Source organism: Saccopteryx leptura, chromosome X (genome assembly GCF_036850995.1).
Source record: "Saccopteryx leptura isolate mSacLep1 chromosome X, mSacLep1_pri_phased_curated, whole genome shotgun sequence".
Taxonomy (NCBI): Eukaryota; Metazoa; Chordata; class Mammalia; order Chiroptera; family Emballonuridae; genus Saccopteryx; species Saccopteryx leptura.
In genome coordinates this window covers 62,951,745-62,970,859 of record NC_089516.1, presented here as the reverse complement: position 1 = coordinate 62,970,859, position 19,115 = coordinate 62,951,745, and the positions used below count along the sequence as shown (strand labels likewise).

Below are 19,115 nucleotides of genomic sequence, written 5' to 3'. Positions count from 1 at the left end.
AAATGGGTGCCTCTCCTGTGTGCCCTGGCGGGGAATCGAACCCGGGACTTCCGCACGCCAGGCCGACACTCTACCACTGAGCCAACCGGCCAGGGCCCCTTTGCCTTTTTTTAATGTTGCCTTCCACATGTACAATTTTACTCTGGATAGTAAGGAGGCACAAGGACGTACATGAACATTTTGTACTACTCCAAGTATTACTAAACAGCTTAAAAAGCTATATCCCCCAAAGCAGTTTCAGGGTGGCAGAATTTGGGTTCCTTCCGTTAGATAGAACAAGGTAAAGATCCCATGATGAAGTGTATAATCTTTCTGCAATGAAACAGTCTGGACATAATGGGGTTTGTGTGTGTCATCATTTTATCATCCCCTCCCATCCTTAGCATTTCCTGGAAGACCCTGCAACTAAGTAAGCATACCATCCCTAACATTTCCTGGCTCAACCAAAGTTCTACACGCAGAATCCCTTCAGCCAGCTGGCCAGGAAGGCCCTGCAACTAAGCATTCTGGATCTGCCTGACTAGGTGTGGAAACAGACCTCGCTGGAGGGACTGCAAGGGTTAACAAACAGGGCGATTGCAGAGTGGCAGGGAGAGCAGCCAATAGAGTGTCTGGGCAGTTTGTGCATCTGCTGGGCGGGCTGCAATGGGATGTGGCCAAAGGGAGCCAATGGAAACCTAGAGGGTGAGAAGGCAGCAACGGAAGCTAGAGAGTCAGAGGACGTGGGGACCCTCAGGAGCACACGTGAGCATCCCCCCTGGCCTTCATCCTGAGGGGTTGACAGTTCAGGGAACAGGTGCATGGCCACGGGGTTACAGTGTCCGGACTGCATGCCCTGTCACCAGCCACAAATCAACTCTGCTTCCACCCCAAGCGTGGAGCCGGCGCAACCTGGAGACCTCATTCCGGATCATGTTGGGGGACACAGCGCCTCCAAAACGAAGCCGGCTCTCCACCCCTGTCATACCCCTTCCAGCGCCCTGGGAGAGGGGAGCCTGCAGGCCAACCCCAATCCTGAGAGCAACAACGGGGACAGTGGCAACACGGACACATCGGCCCGCGACTCCTTCCCAAGGGACAGCCAGCCATCCTGGCACGTGGGGTCTCAGCTGAAGCTGCTCCCCATGAGTGAGCAGATCCGGGAGCTGCAAACCATCATTCGGGACAAGTGAGCCAAGGGTGGAAGGGGAAAAGGGAGTTGGAGGGGGTCTGTCTTAGAGGGTGGGCAGGAATTAAAAAGGAAAAGGGCTTATGGGATGCAAACACATAAGTAACTCCCATATTCATTGCAGCATTATTCACAGTGGCCCAGACATGGGGGTCATTTTATGGGCGTAGGGAAACTGGCTTGTGGAGATCTGAGCAGGGCTTTTTCTTGGAAAAGGGACTCTCTCCTGGTGACTCAGACCTCCCACCCTCTTTTTTCCTAGTCCCAGCATTTAACATCAATGTTGTTTTAAGATGAATGATGCCTTGTAGAGGTAACCTCTTGCTTACTCTTTGTCTCTTCTGAGCTATATGAAGAATCCTGAGACATTCAGGCAGGTAAAACACACCTCTGCTGTCTGGTGCTTGTCCACGGGCTAAATCTATAATACTACCCAAGGTTATGATACTTCCAAACACCTCAGGATCGCAGATGGGAGTAAAACAATTTCAAGGAAATCCTGTTGCGCTCAACAGGCCGTCTGCCCAAGGTTGCTTTTAGTCTTGGAGTTGAGCTTGACTTGGTTATGTGCAAGCTTATCGTCCTACTCTTATCTTAGGGGAGGATCTCAATAGAATATTCGTTGGCTTTCTAGGTGTGCCCTTTTCCTGTTGTGATCTCTAATGATTGGTCGGTGCTAGGGTAGAAGATCATTGGTCATTTCATCTGGTCCTGATACCAGCGACGGTTTTGCTTGCTCTGGCTTATTGCAAATTTACAGAACATTGACTGTTTGCTGTATAGTTAATGGAGGAAAGGGACCCTTCCTAATCCCACAAGCTAAGGTAGCCAAAAATTTATGGTAAATGTTATTTTGATATTTCAAAACATATGGACCTGGAAATGCTGAGGTCGCCGGTTCGAAACCCTGGGCTTGCCTGGTCAAGGCACATATGGGAGTTGATGCTTCCAGCTCCTCCCCCCTGTCTCTCTCTGTCTCTCTCTCTCCCTCTCTCTCTCCTCTCTAAAATGAATAAAAAAAAAAAATTAAAAAAAGAGGCCCTGGCCGGTTGGCTCAGCGGTAGAGCGTCGGCCTAGCGTGCGGAGGACCCGGGTTCGATTCCCGGCCAGGGCACACAGGAGAAGCACCCATTTGCTTCTCCACCCCTCCGCCGCGCTTTCCCTCTCTGTCTCTCTCTTCCCCTCCCGCAGCCAAGGCTCCATTGGAGCAAAGATGGCCCGGGCGGTGGGGATGGCTCTGTGGCCTCTGCCCCAGGCGCTAGAGTGGCTCTGGTCGCAACATGGCGACTCCCAGGATGGGCAGAGCATCGCCCCCTGGTGGGCAGAGCGTCGCCCCTGGTGGGCGTGCCGGGTGGATCCCGGTCGAGCGCATGCGGGAGTCTGTCTGACTGTCTCTCCCTGTTTCCAGCTTCAGAAAAATGAAAAAAACAAACAAAAAAAAAAACACATATGTTGTAGATGGGGTTTCTCAAGGGACATATATACCATGATGAAACTATATCTTGCTTTTATATCAACAGCACTTTAAATGCATGTCTAAAAACGAATTTTTCGGGGAATGCTTTGACTTTTTAAAATGGCTACTGAGTCAGAATATCATTCCCTAAATCAGACTAGTCGCTTTTTCTTCAGACTACTGTAATACACTCCTCACTTGTTTCCCTGCTCCAGTTTTTTTTCTCTTCCACATGCATCCACACATTACTGAACAATCTGTTTTATTATTAATAAGATTTGGCTTCTCAGGGCCTACCAAATAAAGTCCAAGATCTGAGCTTGACATTAAAACCCTCTTCATGGTTTCCAGGAATTTTTTTTTTTTTTAGATAGAGCAAGAGAGAGACACAGGAAGGGAGAGAGATGAGAAGCATCAACTTGTAGTTGTTCATTGACTGCTTCTCACACATGCCTTAAAGGAGAGGAGGGAGCTACAGCAGAGGGAGTGACCCCTTGCTCAAGCCAGCAACCTTGGGCTTTAAGCCAGTGACCTTGGACTCAAGCCAGAGACCATGGGGTCATGTCTATGATCCCATACTCAAACCAGCAACCCTGCACTCAAGGCGGATGAGCCTGTGCTGAAGCCAGCGACCTCAGGGTTTTGAACCTAGGTCCTCTGCATCCCAGTCCGACACTCTATCCACTGCGCCATGGCCTGGTCAGATTCCCCTGTTTTGTTTTTTTTTTTTGTTTTTGTTTTTTTGTTTTTTGTTTTTTTATTAAATTTAATGCAGTGACATTGATAAATCAGGGTACATATGTTGAGAGAAAATATCTCTAGATTATTTTGACATTTGATTGTGCTGTATACCCCACCCTCAAAGTTAAATTGTCTTCTGTCACCTTCTATCTGGTTTTCTTTGTGCCCCTCCCCTCCCCTAACCCCTCTCTCCTTCTTCACCCCATCCCCCCTCCCCCAATCCCCTGCCCATGTTGCCATCACATTCTTGTTCATGTCTCTGAGTCTCATTTTTATGTCCCTTCTATGTATGGATTCATCTTAATTTTTTTTTCTGATTTACTTATTTCACTCCGTATAATGTTGTCAAGGTCCATCCATGTTATTGTAAATGATCCGATGTCATCATTTCTTATGGCTGAGTAGTATTCCATAGTATATATGTACCAAAGCTTTTTAATCCACTCGTCCTCTGACGGACACTTGGGCTGTTTCCAGATCTTCGCTATTGTGAACAATGCTGCCACAAACATGCGGGTGCATTTCTCCTTTTCAAGCCGTTCTATGGTGTCCTTGGGGTATATTCCTAAAAGTGGGATAGCTGGGTCAAAAGGCAGTTCGATTTTCAGTTTTTTGAGGAATCTCCATACTGTTTTCCACAGTGGCTGCACCAGTCTGCATTCCCACCAGCAGTGCAGGAGGGTTCCCTTTTCTCCACATCCTCGCCAGCACTTATTCTGTGTTGTTTTGTTGATAAGCACCATTCTGACTGGTGTGCGGTGATATCTCATTGTGGTTTTAATTTGCATTTCTCTAATGATTAGTGATGTTGAGCATTTTTTCATATGCCTATTGGCCATCTGTATGTCCTCTTTGGAGAAGTGTCTATTCATCTCTTTTGCCCATTTTTGGATTGGGTTGTTTGTCTTATTGGTGTTGAGTTTTACAAGTTCTTTATAAATTTTGGTTATTAACCCCTTATCAGACGTATTGTCAAATATGTTCTCCCATTGTGTAGTTTGTCTTTTTATTCTGTTCTTGTTGTCTTTAGCTGTGCAAAAGCTTTTTAGTTTGATATAGTCCCATTTGTTTATCCTGTCTTTTATTTCACTTCCCCGTGGAGATAAATCAGCAAATATATTGCTGTGAGAGATGTCCGAGAGCCTACTGCCTATGTTTTCTTCTAAGATGCTTATGGTTTCACGGCCTACATTCAAGTCTTTTATCCATTTTGAGTTTATTTTTGTGAGTGGTGTAAGCTGGTGATCTAGTTTCATTTTTTTGCAGGTAGCTGTCCAATTTTCCCAACACCATTTGTTAAAGAGGCTGTCTTTACTCCATTGTATTTCCTTACCTCCTTTGTCAAATATCAGTTGTCCATAGAACTGTGGGTTTATTTCTGGGTTCTCTGTTCTGTTCCATTGATCTATATGCCTGTTCTTATGCCAGTACCAGGCTGTTTTGAGTACAACGGCCTTGTAGTATAACTTGATATCAGGAAGTGTGATACCTCCCACTTTATTCTTCTTTTTTAAGATTGCTGAGGCTATTCGTGTCCTCTTTTGGTTCCATATAAATTTTTGGAATATGTGTTCTATCTCTTTGAAGTATGTCATTGGTATTTTAATTGGTATTGCATTGAATTTATAGATTGCTTTGGGTAATATAGACATTTTAATGATGTTTATTCTTCCTAACCATGAGCATGGTATATGCTTCCACTTGTTTGTATCTTCCTTGATTTCTTTTATCAATGTTTTGTAATTTTCCGAGTACAAGTCTTTAGTCTCCTTGGTTAAGTTTACTCCTAGGTACTTTATTTTTTTGGTTGTAATTGTGAAGGGGATTGTTTCCTTAATTTCTCTTTCTGACTGTTCATTGTTGGTGTATAAAAATGCTTCTGATTTCTGAGTATTGATTTTATATCCTGCCACTTTGCTGAATTTATTTATCAGGTCCAGTAGTTTTTTGACTGAGACTTTAGGGTTTTCTATATACAATATCATATCATCTGCAACTAATGATAGTTTTACTTCTTCTTTTCCAACTTGAATGACTTTTATTTCTTCTTCTTGTCTGATTGCTGTGGCTAGGACTTCCAGGACTATGTTAAATAAGAGTGGTGAAAGGGGGCACCCCTGCCTTGTTCCTGATCTTAAGGGTATTGCTTTTAATTTTTTCCCATTGAGTATGATGTTGGCTGTGGGTTTCTCATAGATGGCTTTTATCATGTTGAGGTATGTTCCCTGTATTCCCACTTTGCTGGGAGTTTTGATCATGAATGGGTGCTGGATTTTATCAAATGCTTTTTCTGCATCTATTGAAATTATCATATGGTTTTTCTCCTTCTTTTTGTTTATGTGATGAATCACATTGATTGATTTACGAATATTGTACCAGCCTTGCCTCCCAAGAATAAATCTCACTTGATCATGGTGTATGATTTTTTCCATATATTGTTGAATCCGGTTTGCTAATATTTTGTTGAGGATTTTAGCATCTATATTCATCAGAGATATTGGCCTATAATTTTCTTTCTTTGTGTTGTCTTTGCCTGGTTTTGGAATCAGAATTATACTCGCCTCATAAAAGGAGCTTGGAAGTCTTCCTTCCTCTTGAATTTTTTGAAATAGTTTGAGAAGGATAGGAGTTAGTTCTTCTTTGAATATTTGGTAGAATTCCATTGTGAAGCCATCGGGCTCCGGACTTTTCTTTGTTGGGAGTTTTTTGATAACTGTTTCGATCTCATTTGTTGTAATCGGTCTGTTTAGGTTTTCTGATTCTTCCAGATTGATTTTTGGAAGATTGTATGTTTCAAGGAATTTGTCCATTTCATCTAGGTTGTCTAGTTTTTTGGCATACAGTTCTTCATAGTATTTTCTTACAATATTTTGTATTTCTGTTGTGTCAGTTGTTATTTCTCCTCTCTCATTTCTAATTTTATTTATTTGAGTCCTCTCTCTCTTTTTCTTGGTGAGTCTACTTAAAGGTTCATCAATCTTGTTTACCTTTTCAAAGAACCAGCTCCTAGTTTCATTGATCCTCTGTATTGTTTCTTTAGCCTCTATGTCATTTATTTCTGCTCTGATCTTTATTATTTCCTTCCTTCTACTACATTTGGGCTTTACTTGCTGTTCTTTTTCTAATTCTTTTAGATGCAGGGTTAAGTTGTTTATGTGAGCTTTTTCTAGCTTCTGAAAGTGTGCCTGTAGTGCTATGAACTTCCCTCTCAGCACTGCTTTCGCTGTGTCCCATAAATTTTGAGTTGTTGTATGCTCATTGTCATTCGTTTCTAGGAATTTTTTTATTTCTTCTTTGATCTCATTCTTAATCCATTCATTATTTAACACCCTGCTATTTAGTTTCCATGTGTTTGAGAATTTTTGAGCTTTTCTGCTGTGATTCATTTCTAGTTTCATGCCGTTGTGATCGGAGAAAGTGCTTGATATAATTTCAGTCTTCTTAAATTTGTTGAGAGCACTTATGTGCCCTAACATGTGGTCTATCCTAGAGAATGTACCATGAGCACTTGAAAAGAATGTATATTCTGCTGCTTTAGGGTGAAAGGTTCTGAAGATATCTATTAAATCGAGTTGATCTAGTGTTTACAATAAGTCTGCTGTTTCTTTGTTAATTTTCTTTCTTGAGGATCTATCTAGTGATGTTAGTGGGGTATTGAAATCCCCTACTATTATAGTATTGCTGTTGATCTCGCCCTTTAAATCCATCAAAGTCTGTTTTATATATTTGGGTGCTCCTATATTAGGTGCATAGATATTTATAATAGTTATATCTTCCTGTTGGATTACTCCCTTTATCATTATGTAGTGGCCTTCTTTATCTCTTACTATATCCTTTGTTTTAAAGTCCAATTTGTCTGATATAAGTATTGCTACCTCCCCTGGTTTTTTTAATGCAAGATTTGCCTTCCATTTTATATATTGTTGTATATTGATCTCACATTCAATTTTAAGTTCCAGAGGACAAAAAAAAAATGTATCTCTTACATTTTTTAATTCCAAGCATGCCTTGCAAATAGATACTCAGTTATTACAGGTTGTTTCTAAAGCTCTTAAAAATTATAGTTTTAGAAACTATTCTATTTTTTGACACTATACTGTTTTCCTGTTTTTAATTCTAAAAAGTAGGAGTTGTGGTGGGGGGAGCTGAAATAAAATTCATCTGTAGAAAATAGAAAAATAAGATGATGATTATTGTTGTATAAAGCAGGAGTTACTGACCATAAGTCTTAAATCCCTCTAAACGGATAGAGGGGTTTAGGGGCTATAACAATTCTTCAGAAATAATCTGGTAAATGTTATTTTTTGTGTGCATTTAATGGTTTTTTAAATAACATTTTATTTAGATATAATTCACATACCCTGTAATACACTGTTTAAAGTGGCTTTAAAGTATAGTTATGACTGTGCAACCATCACACCATCAATCTTAGAATATTTTCATTGCTCCACCTCACCTAAAGCCCTAGACTACTTTCTGTCTCTATTGATTTCTTCATTCTGGAAATTTCATACAAGTCGAGTCATACAACATATAGGGCTTTGTGACTAGCTTTTGTTTTTGTTTAGCATAGCGTTTTCAAGGTTCATGTTATACCAGTACCATTCCTTTTTTATCTGAAACGTGAAAGTAAATGCTTTCCATTGTATGAATATACCACATTTTTTAAATCCATTTTTTTTTTTGTATTTTTCTGAAGCTGGAATCGGGGAGAGACAGACAGTCAGACAGACTCCCGCATGCGCCTGACCGGGATCCACCCGGCATGCCCACCAGGGGCGATGCTCTGTCCACCAGGGGGTGATGCTCTGCCCCTCCGGGGCATCGCTCTGCCGCGACTAGAGCCACTCCAGCGCCTAGGGCAGAAGCCAAGGAGCCATCCCCAGCGCCCGGGCCATCTTCGCTCCAATGGAGCCTTGGCTGCGGGAGGGGAAGAGAGAGACAGAGAGGAAGGAGGGTGGGGGGGTGGAGAAGCAAATGGGCGCTTCTCTTATGTGCCCTGGCCGGGAAACGAACCCGGGTCCCCCACACGCCAGGCTGATGCTCTACCTCTGAGCCAACCGGCCAGGGCCTTTAAATCCATTTATTAAGTGATGGGCATTTGGGTGCTTTCCACTGTTTGGCTATTATGAATAATATATAACTGCTGTGAACATTTGCATTTTCATGGGGTAAGGGTCCCTTAGATTTCACTAGATTTTACAAAGCTATCTTCATAACAATATAAAAGTGAAGCATTCATTAGAACTTGGAAACTGCATGACATTCAGCATTCATATATGACAATATCAGTTTCTGATTTTACTGCATTACTTGGAAAAGCCTGGCAGTATGGTAAACCTGGGTGTAAGTGAAATCTTTTTTTTCTGAGTTTGGAGGGAGACATTGGGATGCAGAGTGATCTTGGGCAAGATGTTTAGTATCTCTGTGCTTCAGCTTTATCATTTGTAAAACGGGGATGTTGGCAATGTTTCATGGAGCTCTTGGAAGCCTAAAACAAGATACTTTACTCCTTGAACACTTGTTATAAACAGTGAAGAGCTGTGCACATTTATGGCATTTTAAACTTTCATGTTTGGATGTGTGCATAGTTCTAATTGCATCTATGAGTGCTAGTTTCTTAAGCTTTCAGAATATAGTAAAAGGAATTAAATTATACAACTCACATTCTTGTTTTTAAAAGAACACAGATTATACATAATTTTTATGATGCTGTGGTATAGTATGGAAAGATTCACTATGATTTTTTTTTATCACTAATTGATGCTTAGTTATTTAGGCTGGAGACAGTGTTTTTGTTTTGTTTTTGTTAATCCTGTTAACAGATCTTTGAAAATTGGCATTCCTCACAAAAATAAGACCTGTTTCATCCCCTTTAGGGGCTTGTGTAGGGTGTCTAGGGTATGAGGAACTATATTTACATAGGTCTAGTTATGGAATGTACCATCACTTAATCATATCCAATCTTCCTAGGGGCTTCATATTCTTCTCTATTTTGATATGACATTATATATATATATGTATACTATGGGGTTCTCTGATAATAGAAAACATTGGAGTACTTGTTATTTCTTTTGTTGTTTCTGGTCTTTAGTAGCTCTCTAGTGAAAGGATTGCTTTCTGAATTGACTGTGCTTTCTATTATATATATGTGTGTGTGTGTGTATACACACACACACACACATATATATTAGAAATAATATATATATTATAATATATAATATATATATTATTATATATAACTATATAAAGTAGACAAGATTGAGAAAATTGGACTGATTTAAAATATCTTTTTTGAAATGGGCAATATTTGAAACATAGTATTGTTGCCGCAACAATGAACTACTTGGAGTAGCAAACCTGTTGTTTGGTTCCTGTAGTAAAAAACAAGAAACATGCTAACTTCTTTTTTTTTTTTTTTTTTTAGGCTTCTTACTATTGGTTTAATGGAGAATATGAATTCCAACATTTATCTATATTTCTTTGGGAAAAATTCCATAGGTTTATTGAATCAAAGAAAATCTGAAAATCATTGAATTATAGGTGTTTTGCTGGACAATGACACCAATTACAAATTTTAATTAGAAAAACAAAAAGGACTACATAGCTATTGAAAAAGAAGAAAAATCATTGTAAACATTATAAATAATACTATTAAATCTAAAACTCCTCAAGAAGACTATAACGAAATCCTCTAATGTACTGTATTATTAAATTTTATCATTGTTTCTAAGGTTTATATATCCTTATATACCAGTATTTGGATATATTAGAAAATATGTAATTCCTTTTTTTATTATTATTATTAATTTTACTGGGGTGACATCAATAAATCAGGGTACATATGTTCAAAGAAAACATGTCCAGGTTATCTTGTCAATCAATTATGTTGCATACCCATCACCCAAAGTCAGATTGTCCTCTGTCACCTTCTTTCTAGTTTTCTTTGTGCCCCACCCCCTCCCCCTCCCCCCCCACCACCACACTCTTGTCAATGTCTCTTAGTCTTGTTTTTATGTCCCACCTACGTATAGAATGATGCAGTTCTTGATTTTTTCTGATTTACTTATTTCACTCCGTATAATGTTATCAAGATCCCACCATTTTGTTTTTTTTGTTTTTTTTGTTTTTTTTTTAAATAAATTTTTATTAATGGTAATGGGATGACATTAATAAATCAGGGTACATATATTCAAAGAAAACATGTCTAGGTTATTTTGTCATTAAATTATGTTGCATACCCCTCGCCCAAAGTCAGATTGTCCTTCGCCACCCTCTATCTAGTTCTCTGTGCCCCTCCCCCTCCCCCTAACTCTCCCCCTGTCCTCCCTCCCCCCACCCCTGGTAACCACCACACTCTTGTCCATGTCTCTTAGTCTCATTTTTATGTTCCACCAATGTATGGAATCATGTAGTTCTTGTTTTTTTCTGATTTACTTATTTCACTCCTTATAATGTTATCAAGATCCCACCATTTTGCTGTAAATGATCTGATGTCATCGTTTCTTATGGCTGAGTAGTATTCCATAGTGTATATGTGCCACATCTTCTTTATCCAGTCATCTATTGAAGGGCTTTTTGGTTGTTTCCATGTCTTGGCCACTGTGAACAATGCTGCAATGAACATGGGGCTGCACGTCTCTTTACGTATCAATGTCTCTGAGTTTTTGGAGTATATACCCAGTAGAGGGATTGCTGGGTCATAAGGTAGTTCTATTTTCAGTTTTTTGATGAACCACCATACCTTCTTCCATAAGGGTTATACTACTTTACATTCCCACTAACAGTGGATGAGGGTTCCTTTTTCTCCACAGCCTCTCCAACATTTGCTATTACCTGTCTTGTTAATAAAAGCTAATCTAACAGATGTGAGGCGGTATCTCATTGCAGTTTTGATTTGCATTTCTCTAATAACTAATGAAGATGAACATCTTTTCATATCTCTGTTGGCCATTTGTATTTCTTTCTGGGAAAGTCTCTTTTCATGTCCTCTTCCCCTTATTTTATTGGATTGTTTGTTTGTTTATTGTTGAGTTTTATGAGTTCTTTATATATTTTGGATATTAGGCCCTTATCTGAGCTGTTGTTTGAAAATATCATTTCCCCTTTAGTTGGCTGTCTATTTATTTTGTTGTCAGTTTCTCTTGCTGAGCAAAAACTTGTTAGTCTGATGTAGCCTCATTCATTTATTTTTGCCTTAACTTCCCTTGCCTTTGGAGTCAAATTCATAAAATGCTCTTTAAAACCAAGGTCCATGAGTTTAGAACCTATGCTTCTTCTATGTACTTTATTGTTTCAGGTCTTATATTTAGGTCTTTGATCCATTTTGACTTAATTTTAGTACAAGGGGACAAACTGTAGTCGAGTTTCATTCTTTTGCATGTAGCTTTCCAGTTTTCCCAGCACCATTTGTTGAAGAGGCTTTCTTTTCTCCATTGTGTGTTGTTGGCCCCTTTATCAAAAATTATTTGACCATATTATGTGGTTTTATTTTTGAACTTTCTATTCTGTTCCATTGGTCTGAGTGTCTATTTTTCTGCCAATACCATGCTGTTTTGATTGTCATGGCTCTATAATATAGTTTGAAGTCAGGTATTGTAATGCCCCCAGCTTTGTTCTTTTTCTTTAGGATTGCTTTAGCTATTTGGGGTTTTTTATAGTTCCATATAAATCTGATGATTTTTTGTTTCATTTCTTTAAAAAATGTCACTGGAATGTTGATGGGAATTGCATTAAATCTGTATATTGTGGCCCTGGCCGGTTGGCTCAGTGGTAGAGCGTCGGCCTGGCTTGCGGGAGACCCGGGTTCGATTCCCGGCCAGGGCACATAGGAGAAGCGCCCATTTGCTTTTCCACCCCCCCTCCTTCCTCTTTGTCTCTCTCTTCCCCTCCCGCAGCCAAGGCTCCATTGGAGCAAAGATGGCCCGGGCGCTGGGGATGGCTCCTTGGTCTCTGCCCCAGGCGCTAGAGTGGCTCTGGTCACGGCAGAGCGACGCCCTGGAGGGGCAGAGCATCGCCCCCTGGTGGGCAGAACGTCGCCCCTGGTGGGCGTGCCGGGTGGATCCCGGTCGGGCGCATGCGGGAGTCTGTCTGACTGTCTCTCCCCGTTTCCAGCTTCAGAAAAATACAAAAAAAAAAAAAATCTGTATATTGCTTTGGGTAATATGGCAATTTTGATTATATTTATTCTTCCTATCCAAAAACAAGGAATATTCTTCTATCTCATTGTATCTTTTTCTATTTCCCTTAACAATGCTTTTCAGTTTTCATTATATAGGTCCTTTACATTCTTTGCTATGTTTATTCCTAGGTATTTTTTTGTTGTTGTTGTTGCAATCGTGAAGGGGATTATTTTTTTGAGTTCATTCTCAAATGTTTCATTGTTGGCATATAGAAAGGCTATGGACTTTTGTATGTTAATTTTGTATCCTGCGACCTTACTGTATTGGCTTATTGTTTCTAGTAATCTTTTTGTAGATTCTTTGGGGTTTTCAATGTATAGGATCATATCATCTGTAAAAAAAGTCATACCTTTACTTCTTCTTTTCCGATATGGATGCATTATATTTCTTCGTCTTACCTGATTGCTCTGGCTAGAACCTCTAGCACCACATTAAATAAGAGCGGAGAGAGTGGACAACCCTGTCTTATTCCTGATTTAAGGGGAAAAGCCTTCAGTTTTGTGCCATTTAATATGATGTTAGCTGATGGTTTATCATATATGGCCTTTATCATGTTGAGATATTTTCCTTCTATACCCATTTTTTTGAGAGTCTTAAACATAAAATTGTGTTGTATTTTATCAAATGCCTTTTCTGCATCTATTGATAAGATCATGTGGTTTTTGTTCTTTGTTTTGTTGATACGATGTATTACGTTAACCGCTTTACGTATGTTGAATCATGAGATTCTGTGATGAATCCCACTTGATCATGATGTGTTATTTTCTTAATATGTTGTTGTATTCGATTTGCTAGTATTTTAGCATCTGTATTCATTAGAGATATTGGTCTGTAGTTTTCCTTCTTTTGTGCTGTCCTTGCCTGGTTTCAGTATGAAAGTTATGTTGGCCTCATAAAATGTGTTTGGAAGTATTGCTTCTTCAATTTTTTGGAAGACTTTGAGTAGAATAGGAACCAAGTCTTCTTTGAATGTTCAATAGAATTCAGTAGTATAACCGTCTGGGCCTGGACTTTTATTTTAGGGGAGGTTTTTAATAGTTTTTTGTATTTCTTCCCTACTAATTGGTCTGTTTAAACTTTCTGCTTCTTCTTGATTCAGTCTAGGAAGGTTGTATTGTTCTAGGAATTTATCCATTTCTACTACATTGTGGAATTTGGTGGCATATAGTTTTTCATATTATTCTACAATAATTCTTTGTATATCTATGATAACCGTGGTGATTTTTCCTCTTTCATTTTGGATTTTGTTTATGAGTCCTTTCTCTTTTTTCCTTGGTAAGTCTTGCCAAGGGTTTGCCAATTTTGTTGATCTTTTCAAAGAACCAGCTCCTTGTTCTATTAATTTTTTCTATAGTTTTTCTGTTCTCTATTTCATTTATTTCTGCTCAGATTTTTTTTCTTTTTTTGTATTTTTCTGAAGCTGGAAACGGGGAGAGACAGTCAGACAGACTCCCGCATGCGCCCGACCAGGATCCACCCGGCACGCCCACCAGGGGCGACGCTCTGCCCACCAGGGGGCGATGCTCTGCCCCTCCGGGGCGTCGCTCTGCGGCGACCAGAGCCACTCTAGCGCCTGGGGCAGAGGCCAAGGAGCCATCCCCAGCGCCCGGGCCATCTTTGCTCCAGTGGAGCCTCGGCTGCGGGAGGGGAAGAGAGAAACAGAGAGGAAGGAGGGTGGGGGGGTGGAGAAGGAAATGGGCGCTTCTCCTATGTGCCCTGGCCGGGGATCGAACCCGAGTCTCCCGTACGCCAGGCCGACGCTCTACCGCTGAGCCAACGGGCCAGGGCCTCTGCTCAGATTTTTCTTATCTCCTTTCTTTGGCTGGTTTTGGGTTGTCTTTTTTCTTTTTTTTCTAGTTCCTTAAGGTGTGAAATTAAGTGGTTCACTTGGGCTCTCTCTTATTTGTTCATATAGGCCTGAAGTGATATGAACTCCCCTTTTATCACTGCTTTTGCTGCATCCCATAGATTCTGATATGTCGTATTGTCATTTTCGTTTTCTGTATATATCTTTTGATCTCTGCACTTATTTCTTCTTTGATCCATTCAGTTTTTTAAAGTATGTTGTTTAGTTTCCACATTTTTGTGGGGTTTTTTGCCTCTTTTTTGCAGTTGAATTCTAGTTTCAAGGTTTTTTGATAAGAAAATATGCTTGGTACAACTTCGATTTTTCTGAATTTGCTGATCTTATTTTTGTGGCCCAACATATGGTCAATTCTTTTTTTTTTTGTATTTTTCTGAAGCTGGAAACAGGGAGAGACAGTCAGACAGACTCTCGCATGCGCCCGACCGGGATCCACCCGGCACGCCCACCAGGGGCGAAGCTCTACCCACCAGGGGGTGATGCTCTGCCCCTCCAGGGCATCACTCTGCCACGACCAGAGCCACTCTAGTGCCTGGGGCAGAGGCCAAGGAGCCATCCCCAGCGCCCGGGCCATCTTTGCTCCAATGGAGCCTTGGCTGCGGGAGGGGAAGAGAGAGACAGCGAGGAAGGAGGGGGGGTGGAGGAGCAAATGGGCGCTTCTCCTATGTGCCCTGGCCGGGGATCGAACCCGAGTCTCCCGTACGCCAGGCCGACGCTCTACCGCTGAGCCAATCGGCCAGGGCCCATATGGTCAATTCTGGAGAATGATCCATATACACTGCAGAAAAATGTATACTCTGTCACTTTGGGATGAAATGTCCTGTAGATGTCTATCATATCCAGGTGCTCTAGTGTTTTGTTTAAGGCCAATATATCTTTATTGATTCTCTGTTTGGATGACCGATGTAGAGCCGTCAGCAGTGTATTGAGGTCTTCAAGTATGATTGTATTTTGGTCAGTTTTTGTTTTAAGATCAATAAGTAGCTGTCTTATATATTTTGGGGCTGCTTGGTTTGGTGCATATGTATTAAGAATTGTTATGTCTTCTTGATTCAGTGTCCCCTTAGCCATTATGAAATGACCATTTTTGTCTCACTACTTTTGCTGTCTTGTAGTCGGCATTATCAGATATGAGTATTGCTACGCCTGCTGTTTTTTTGGATGTTATTTGCTTAGAGTATTGTTTTCCAGCCTTTCACTTTGAATTTGTTTTTATCCTTGTTCCTTAGATGAGTTTCTTGTAGGCAATATACAGTTGGATTTTCTTTTTTTTTTTTTTTTTTTTAAGATTTTATTTATTCATTATAGAGAGGGAAGAGAGAGAGAGAGAGAGAGAGAGAGAGAGAAGGGGGGAGGAGCAGGAAGCATCAACTCCCATATGTGCCTTGACCAGGCAAGCCCAGGGTTTTGAACCGGCAACCTCAGCATTTCCAGGTTGACGCTTTATCCACTGCGCCACCACAGGTCAGGCCGGATTTTCTTTTTTAATCCGTTCTGCTACTCTGTACCTTTTTATTAGTGAGTTTAATCCATTTACATTTAGTGTAATTATTGACAATTGTGGGTTCCCTATTGCTATTTTATACATTGCTTTCTGTTAGTTTTGTGTCTTGTTTGATTCTTCTCTTTTGTTTTTCTATCCTTTGTTTTTGTTTTGTTGTATTCCATACTTCTTTCCTCTGTTGCTAGTTTTTTTAAGTCATTTGCTTCTGTGGTGGTTTTTTCAAGGGTGGTTACCATTAAGTAATAAAAAGGGTTCCTACCCTGTTCATTGTAGTACACTATCTTGTGAGTACTTCTGCACTCCATCGTCATTTGCTACTGTTAATCTCCATCCTCTCCCATTTTTTTTTGGTTTTGTTGTCACAGTTTAAATTTGGTTTTATTGTGTTCTTGGTGGAGCTTTTACTTGCAGTTTTGTTTTGTTTTGTTCTTTGTATCTGGTTGGAAAATCCCCTTTTAATAATTCCTAGAGTGGGAGTTTTCTGATGATAAATTCCCTCATCTTTTCTGTATCTGAATGTTTTTATTTCTCCTTCGTATTTGAAAGATAGCTTTGATGATTATAGTATTCTTCGCTGTAATTTCCTGTCTTTCAGGACTTTAAATATTGGGGTCCACTCTCTTCTAGCTTATAGAGTTTCTGTTGAGAAATCCAATGATAATCTTGTAGGCCTTCCTTTATATGTTGTATTCTTCTTTTCCCTGGCTGCCTTGAGGATTTTTTCTTTGTCGTTGGTTTGTGCCAATTTCATTATGATGTGCCTTGGAGTAGGTATGTTGGGGTTAAGAAAACTCGGTGTTCTGTATGCTTCTTGAATTTGAGGCTTTAGTTCTTTCCACAGGCTTGGGAAGTTCTCATCTATTATTTGTTTGAATGTGTTCTCCATTCCTTTCTCTCTCTTCTCCCTTTGATATGCCTATTATTCTTATGTTAGTCTTTTTTATGGAGTCAGACAATTCCTGAAGGGCTTTCTCATTTTTTAAAATTTTTGAGTCTCTTCTTCTCTCTGTTGTGCCTCAAGTTGCTTGTCTTCTATTTAACTAATTCTACCTTCTATCTGGCCAGTTTTATTAGCTAAGCTTGGTACCTCGTTTTTCAGCTCATGAATTGAGTTTTTCATCTCTGTTTGATTTTTTTTTTTTCATTTTTCTTAAGCTGGAAACAGGGAGAGACAGTCAGACAGACTCCCGCATGCGCCCGACCGGGATCCACCCAGCACGCCCACCAGGGGCAACGCTCTGCCCACCAGGGGGCGATGCTCTGCCCCTCCGGGGCGTCGCCATGTTGCGACCAGAGCCACTCTAGCGCCTGAGGCAGAGGCCAAAGAGCCATCCCCAGCGCCCGGGCCATCTTTGCTCCAATGGAGCCTTGGCTGCGGGAGGGGAAGAGAGAGACAGAGAGGAAGGCGCGGCGGAGGGGTGGAGAAGCAAATGGGCGCTTCTCCTGTGTGCCCTGGCCGGGAATCGAACCCGGGTCCTCCGCACGCTAGGCCGACGCTCTACCGCTGATTTGTTTTTATAGTTTCAATTTCCTTGGTGATATATTCTTTGTGTTCGTTGAGTTGTCTTCTGAGCTCCCTAAATTGCCTTTTTGTGTTTTCTTGTATATCTCTGAGTATTTTTAGGATTTCTATTTTAAATTCTCTGTAATTTAGCTCCAAAGTTTCCAATATATTAAATTTTTTCTTTATAAATTTTTCCTCATCTATATCTGTGCTACCTCTCTGTCTTTTGTATCCATGAAATTCGATTTCCTTTTCCTTAATGGCATCTGAGGGTGGTTTTGTTGATAGTACTCATGAGAATTAATAAAGAATAAAAGTTTAAAAAAATATTATTTCCTTTTTTTTTTTTTTTTACTCTCCTCTCCTCTCCCCTCCTTGAGAAAAAATTGTGGTGAACTGTGAATTATATTCTGATAAATAGAACAAAAACTACCTATAATGGAGGGCCTGAGTTGGGGAGATGGGATAAAGGGGCTAAAAAGGGGGGGGTATGGACCCTCAAAATGCAAAAAAGGAAAACATTTGGGTCAAGAATAAAGTGATTTGCTTTTAAGTGATGGTTGACTAAGAGATATAATGAGAGGAATAAGAGGGAAACAGGAAAAAGGGAAAAAAATTAAAAAATATATTAAACATTACTATTGTATTTAGTGGAGCAAAAAGTCGATAAAATGGAGAGCCAGGGTTGGAAGCACTACTAATGAGTTAAAAAAGCAAAGTAAAAAACACCCAAAGAGCCACAAAGAAAAGTTTGAGTCCCAAATAAAATAGTTTGTTTGTGATTAAGGATTGAATGAGAGGAAAAGTAAAGGAGAATAAAAGAAACTAATATAGAGGGAGAAAAACAGAAAGAGGAAAACACAAAAAGAAGATAAAAGAAAAAAGAACAAAAGGAGATAGAGAAAGAGTTAAGGGTTTTGGAGTGCAACCCTCATAGAGAGAAAGACAGAAGAAAGGAAAGATAATTGGAGATGTAACGCTTATGGGTAGTGTAGTTCAAGGAGATGAAAGAGCAAAACTGGCAGAGAATTAAATGACCAAATTGGAAGAAGAAGAAAATAATCAAGACAAGAAGATAAGAGAAACAAACAAACAAATATAATAAAATTGGATATGTTAAAGTCTGTGGATTATTCTTGATTTTGAGAGGTTATCTTCTTGCTTTTTCTTTTCTCTCTCTCTCTTCCTGGTCGGTGACTCTGTACCCCAGGTTCTGCCCCTGTGGCACGCTTAGGTAGAGGTTTGCAGTTGATAAGTCTCTATGGCGATGCCATATATTAGGCTTCAGTCTCGTTGGCAGTCGAGGCTCATTAGCATTTGCAGGCTTCGACAATGAGAGAGTTCGTTTTCCTGGAGCCTCTCTCCTAGTCTTTCCTTCCTGAGTTAGCTGCCTGATGATCCAGCAATGGGGTTGCTGCTGCCTCTGCCTGGAGAGTAAAAGGCTCAAAGATCTGGCAAATCCCCACTCTATGCCCACCTAGCGCAGGACTCTGGGCAAGGCTCAATCAGTCAGAGCCGCTAGCATAATCAGGTGGGGCTGGGAGCCAATTGTTTTCAAGGTGCCTTTCTATGCACCTCTAGGCATGTCCCAAATGACTCAGCACTCTGTGGGACCACTTTCCCCAGGCTTTTGGAACTTTGTAACCTGTTTTGGCTGGGTAGAAGATGTTCTAATTGCTGTTTGCAAAGCAGGAGG

At 40.4% G+C, this 19,115-nt stretch overlaps 1 protein-coding gene across 1 annotated transcript in view; it reads left to right on the top strand.

Moving 5' to 3' along the window:
* The first annotated feature begins 686 nt into the window (after positions 1–686).
* Positions 687–19,115, top strand: part of UPRT (uracil phosphoribosyltransferase homolog) — a 40,004-nt gene continuing 21,575 nt past the window's right edge. The window contains exon 1 of the mRNA XM_066356728.1: positions 687–1,168. Coding sequence (XP_066212825.1) covers positions 801–1,168 — 368 coding nt within the window. The 5' untranslated portion in view covers positions 687–800. The remainder of the gene's footprint in view (positions 1,169–19,115) is intronic.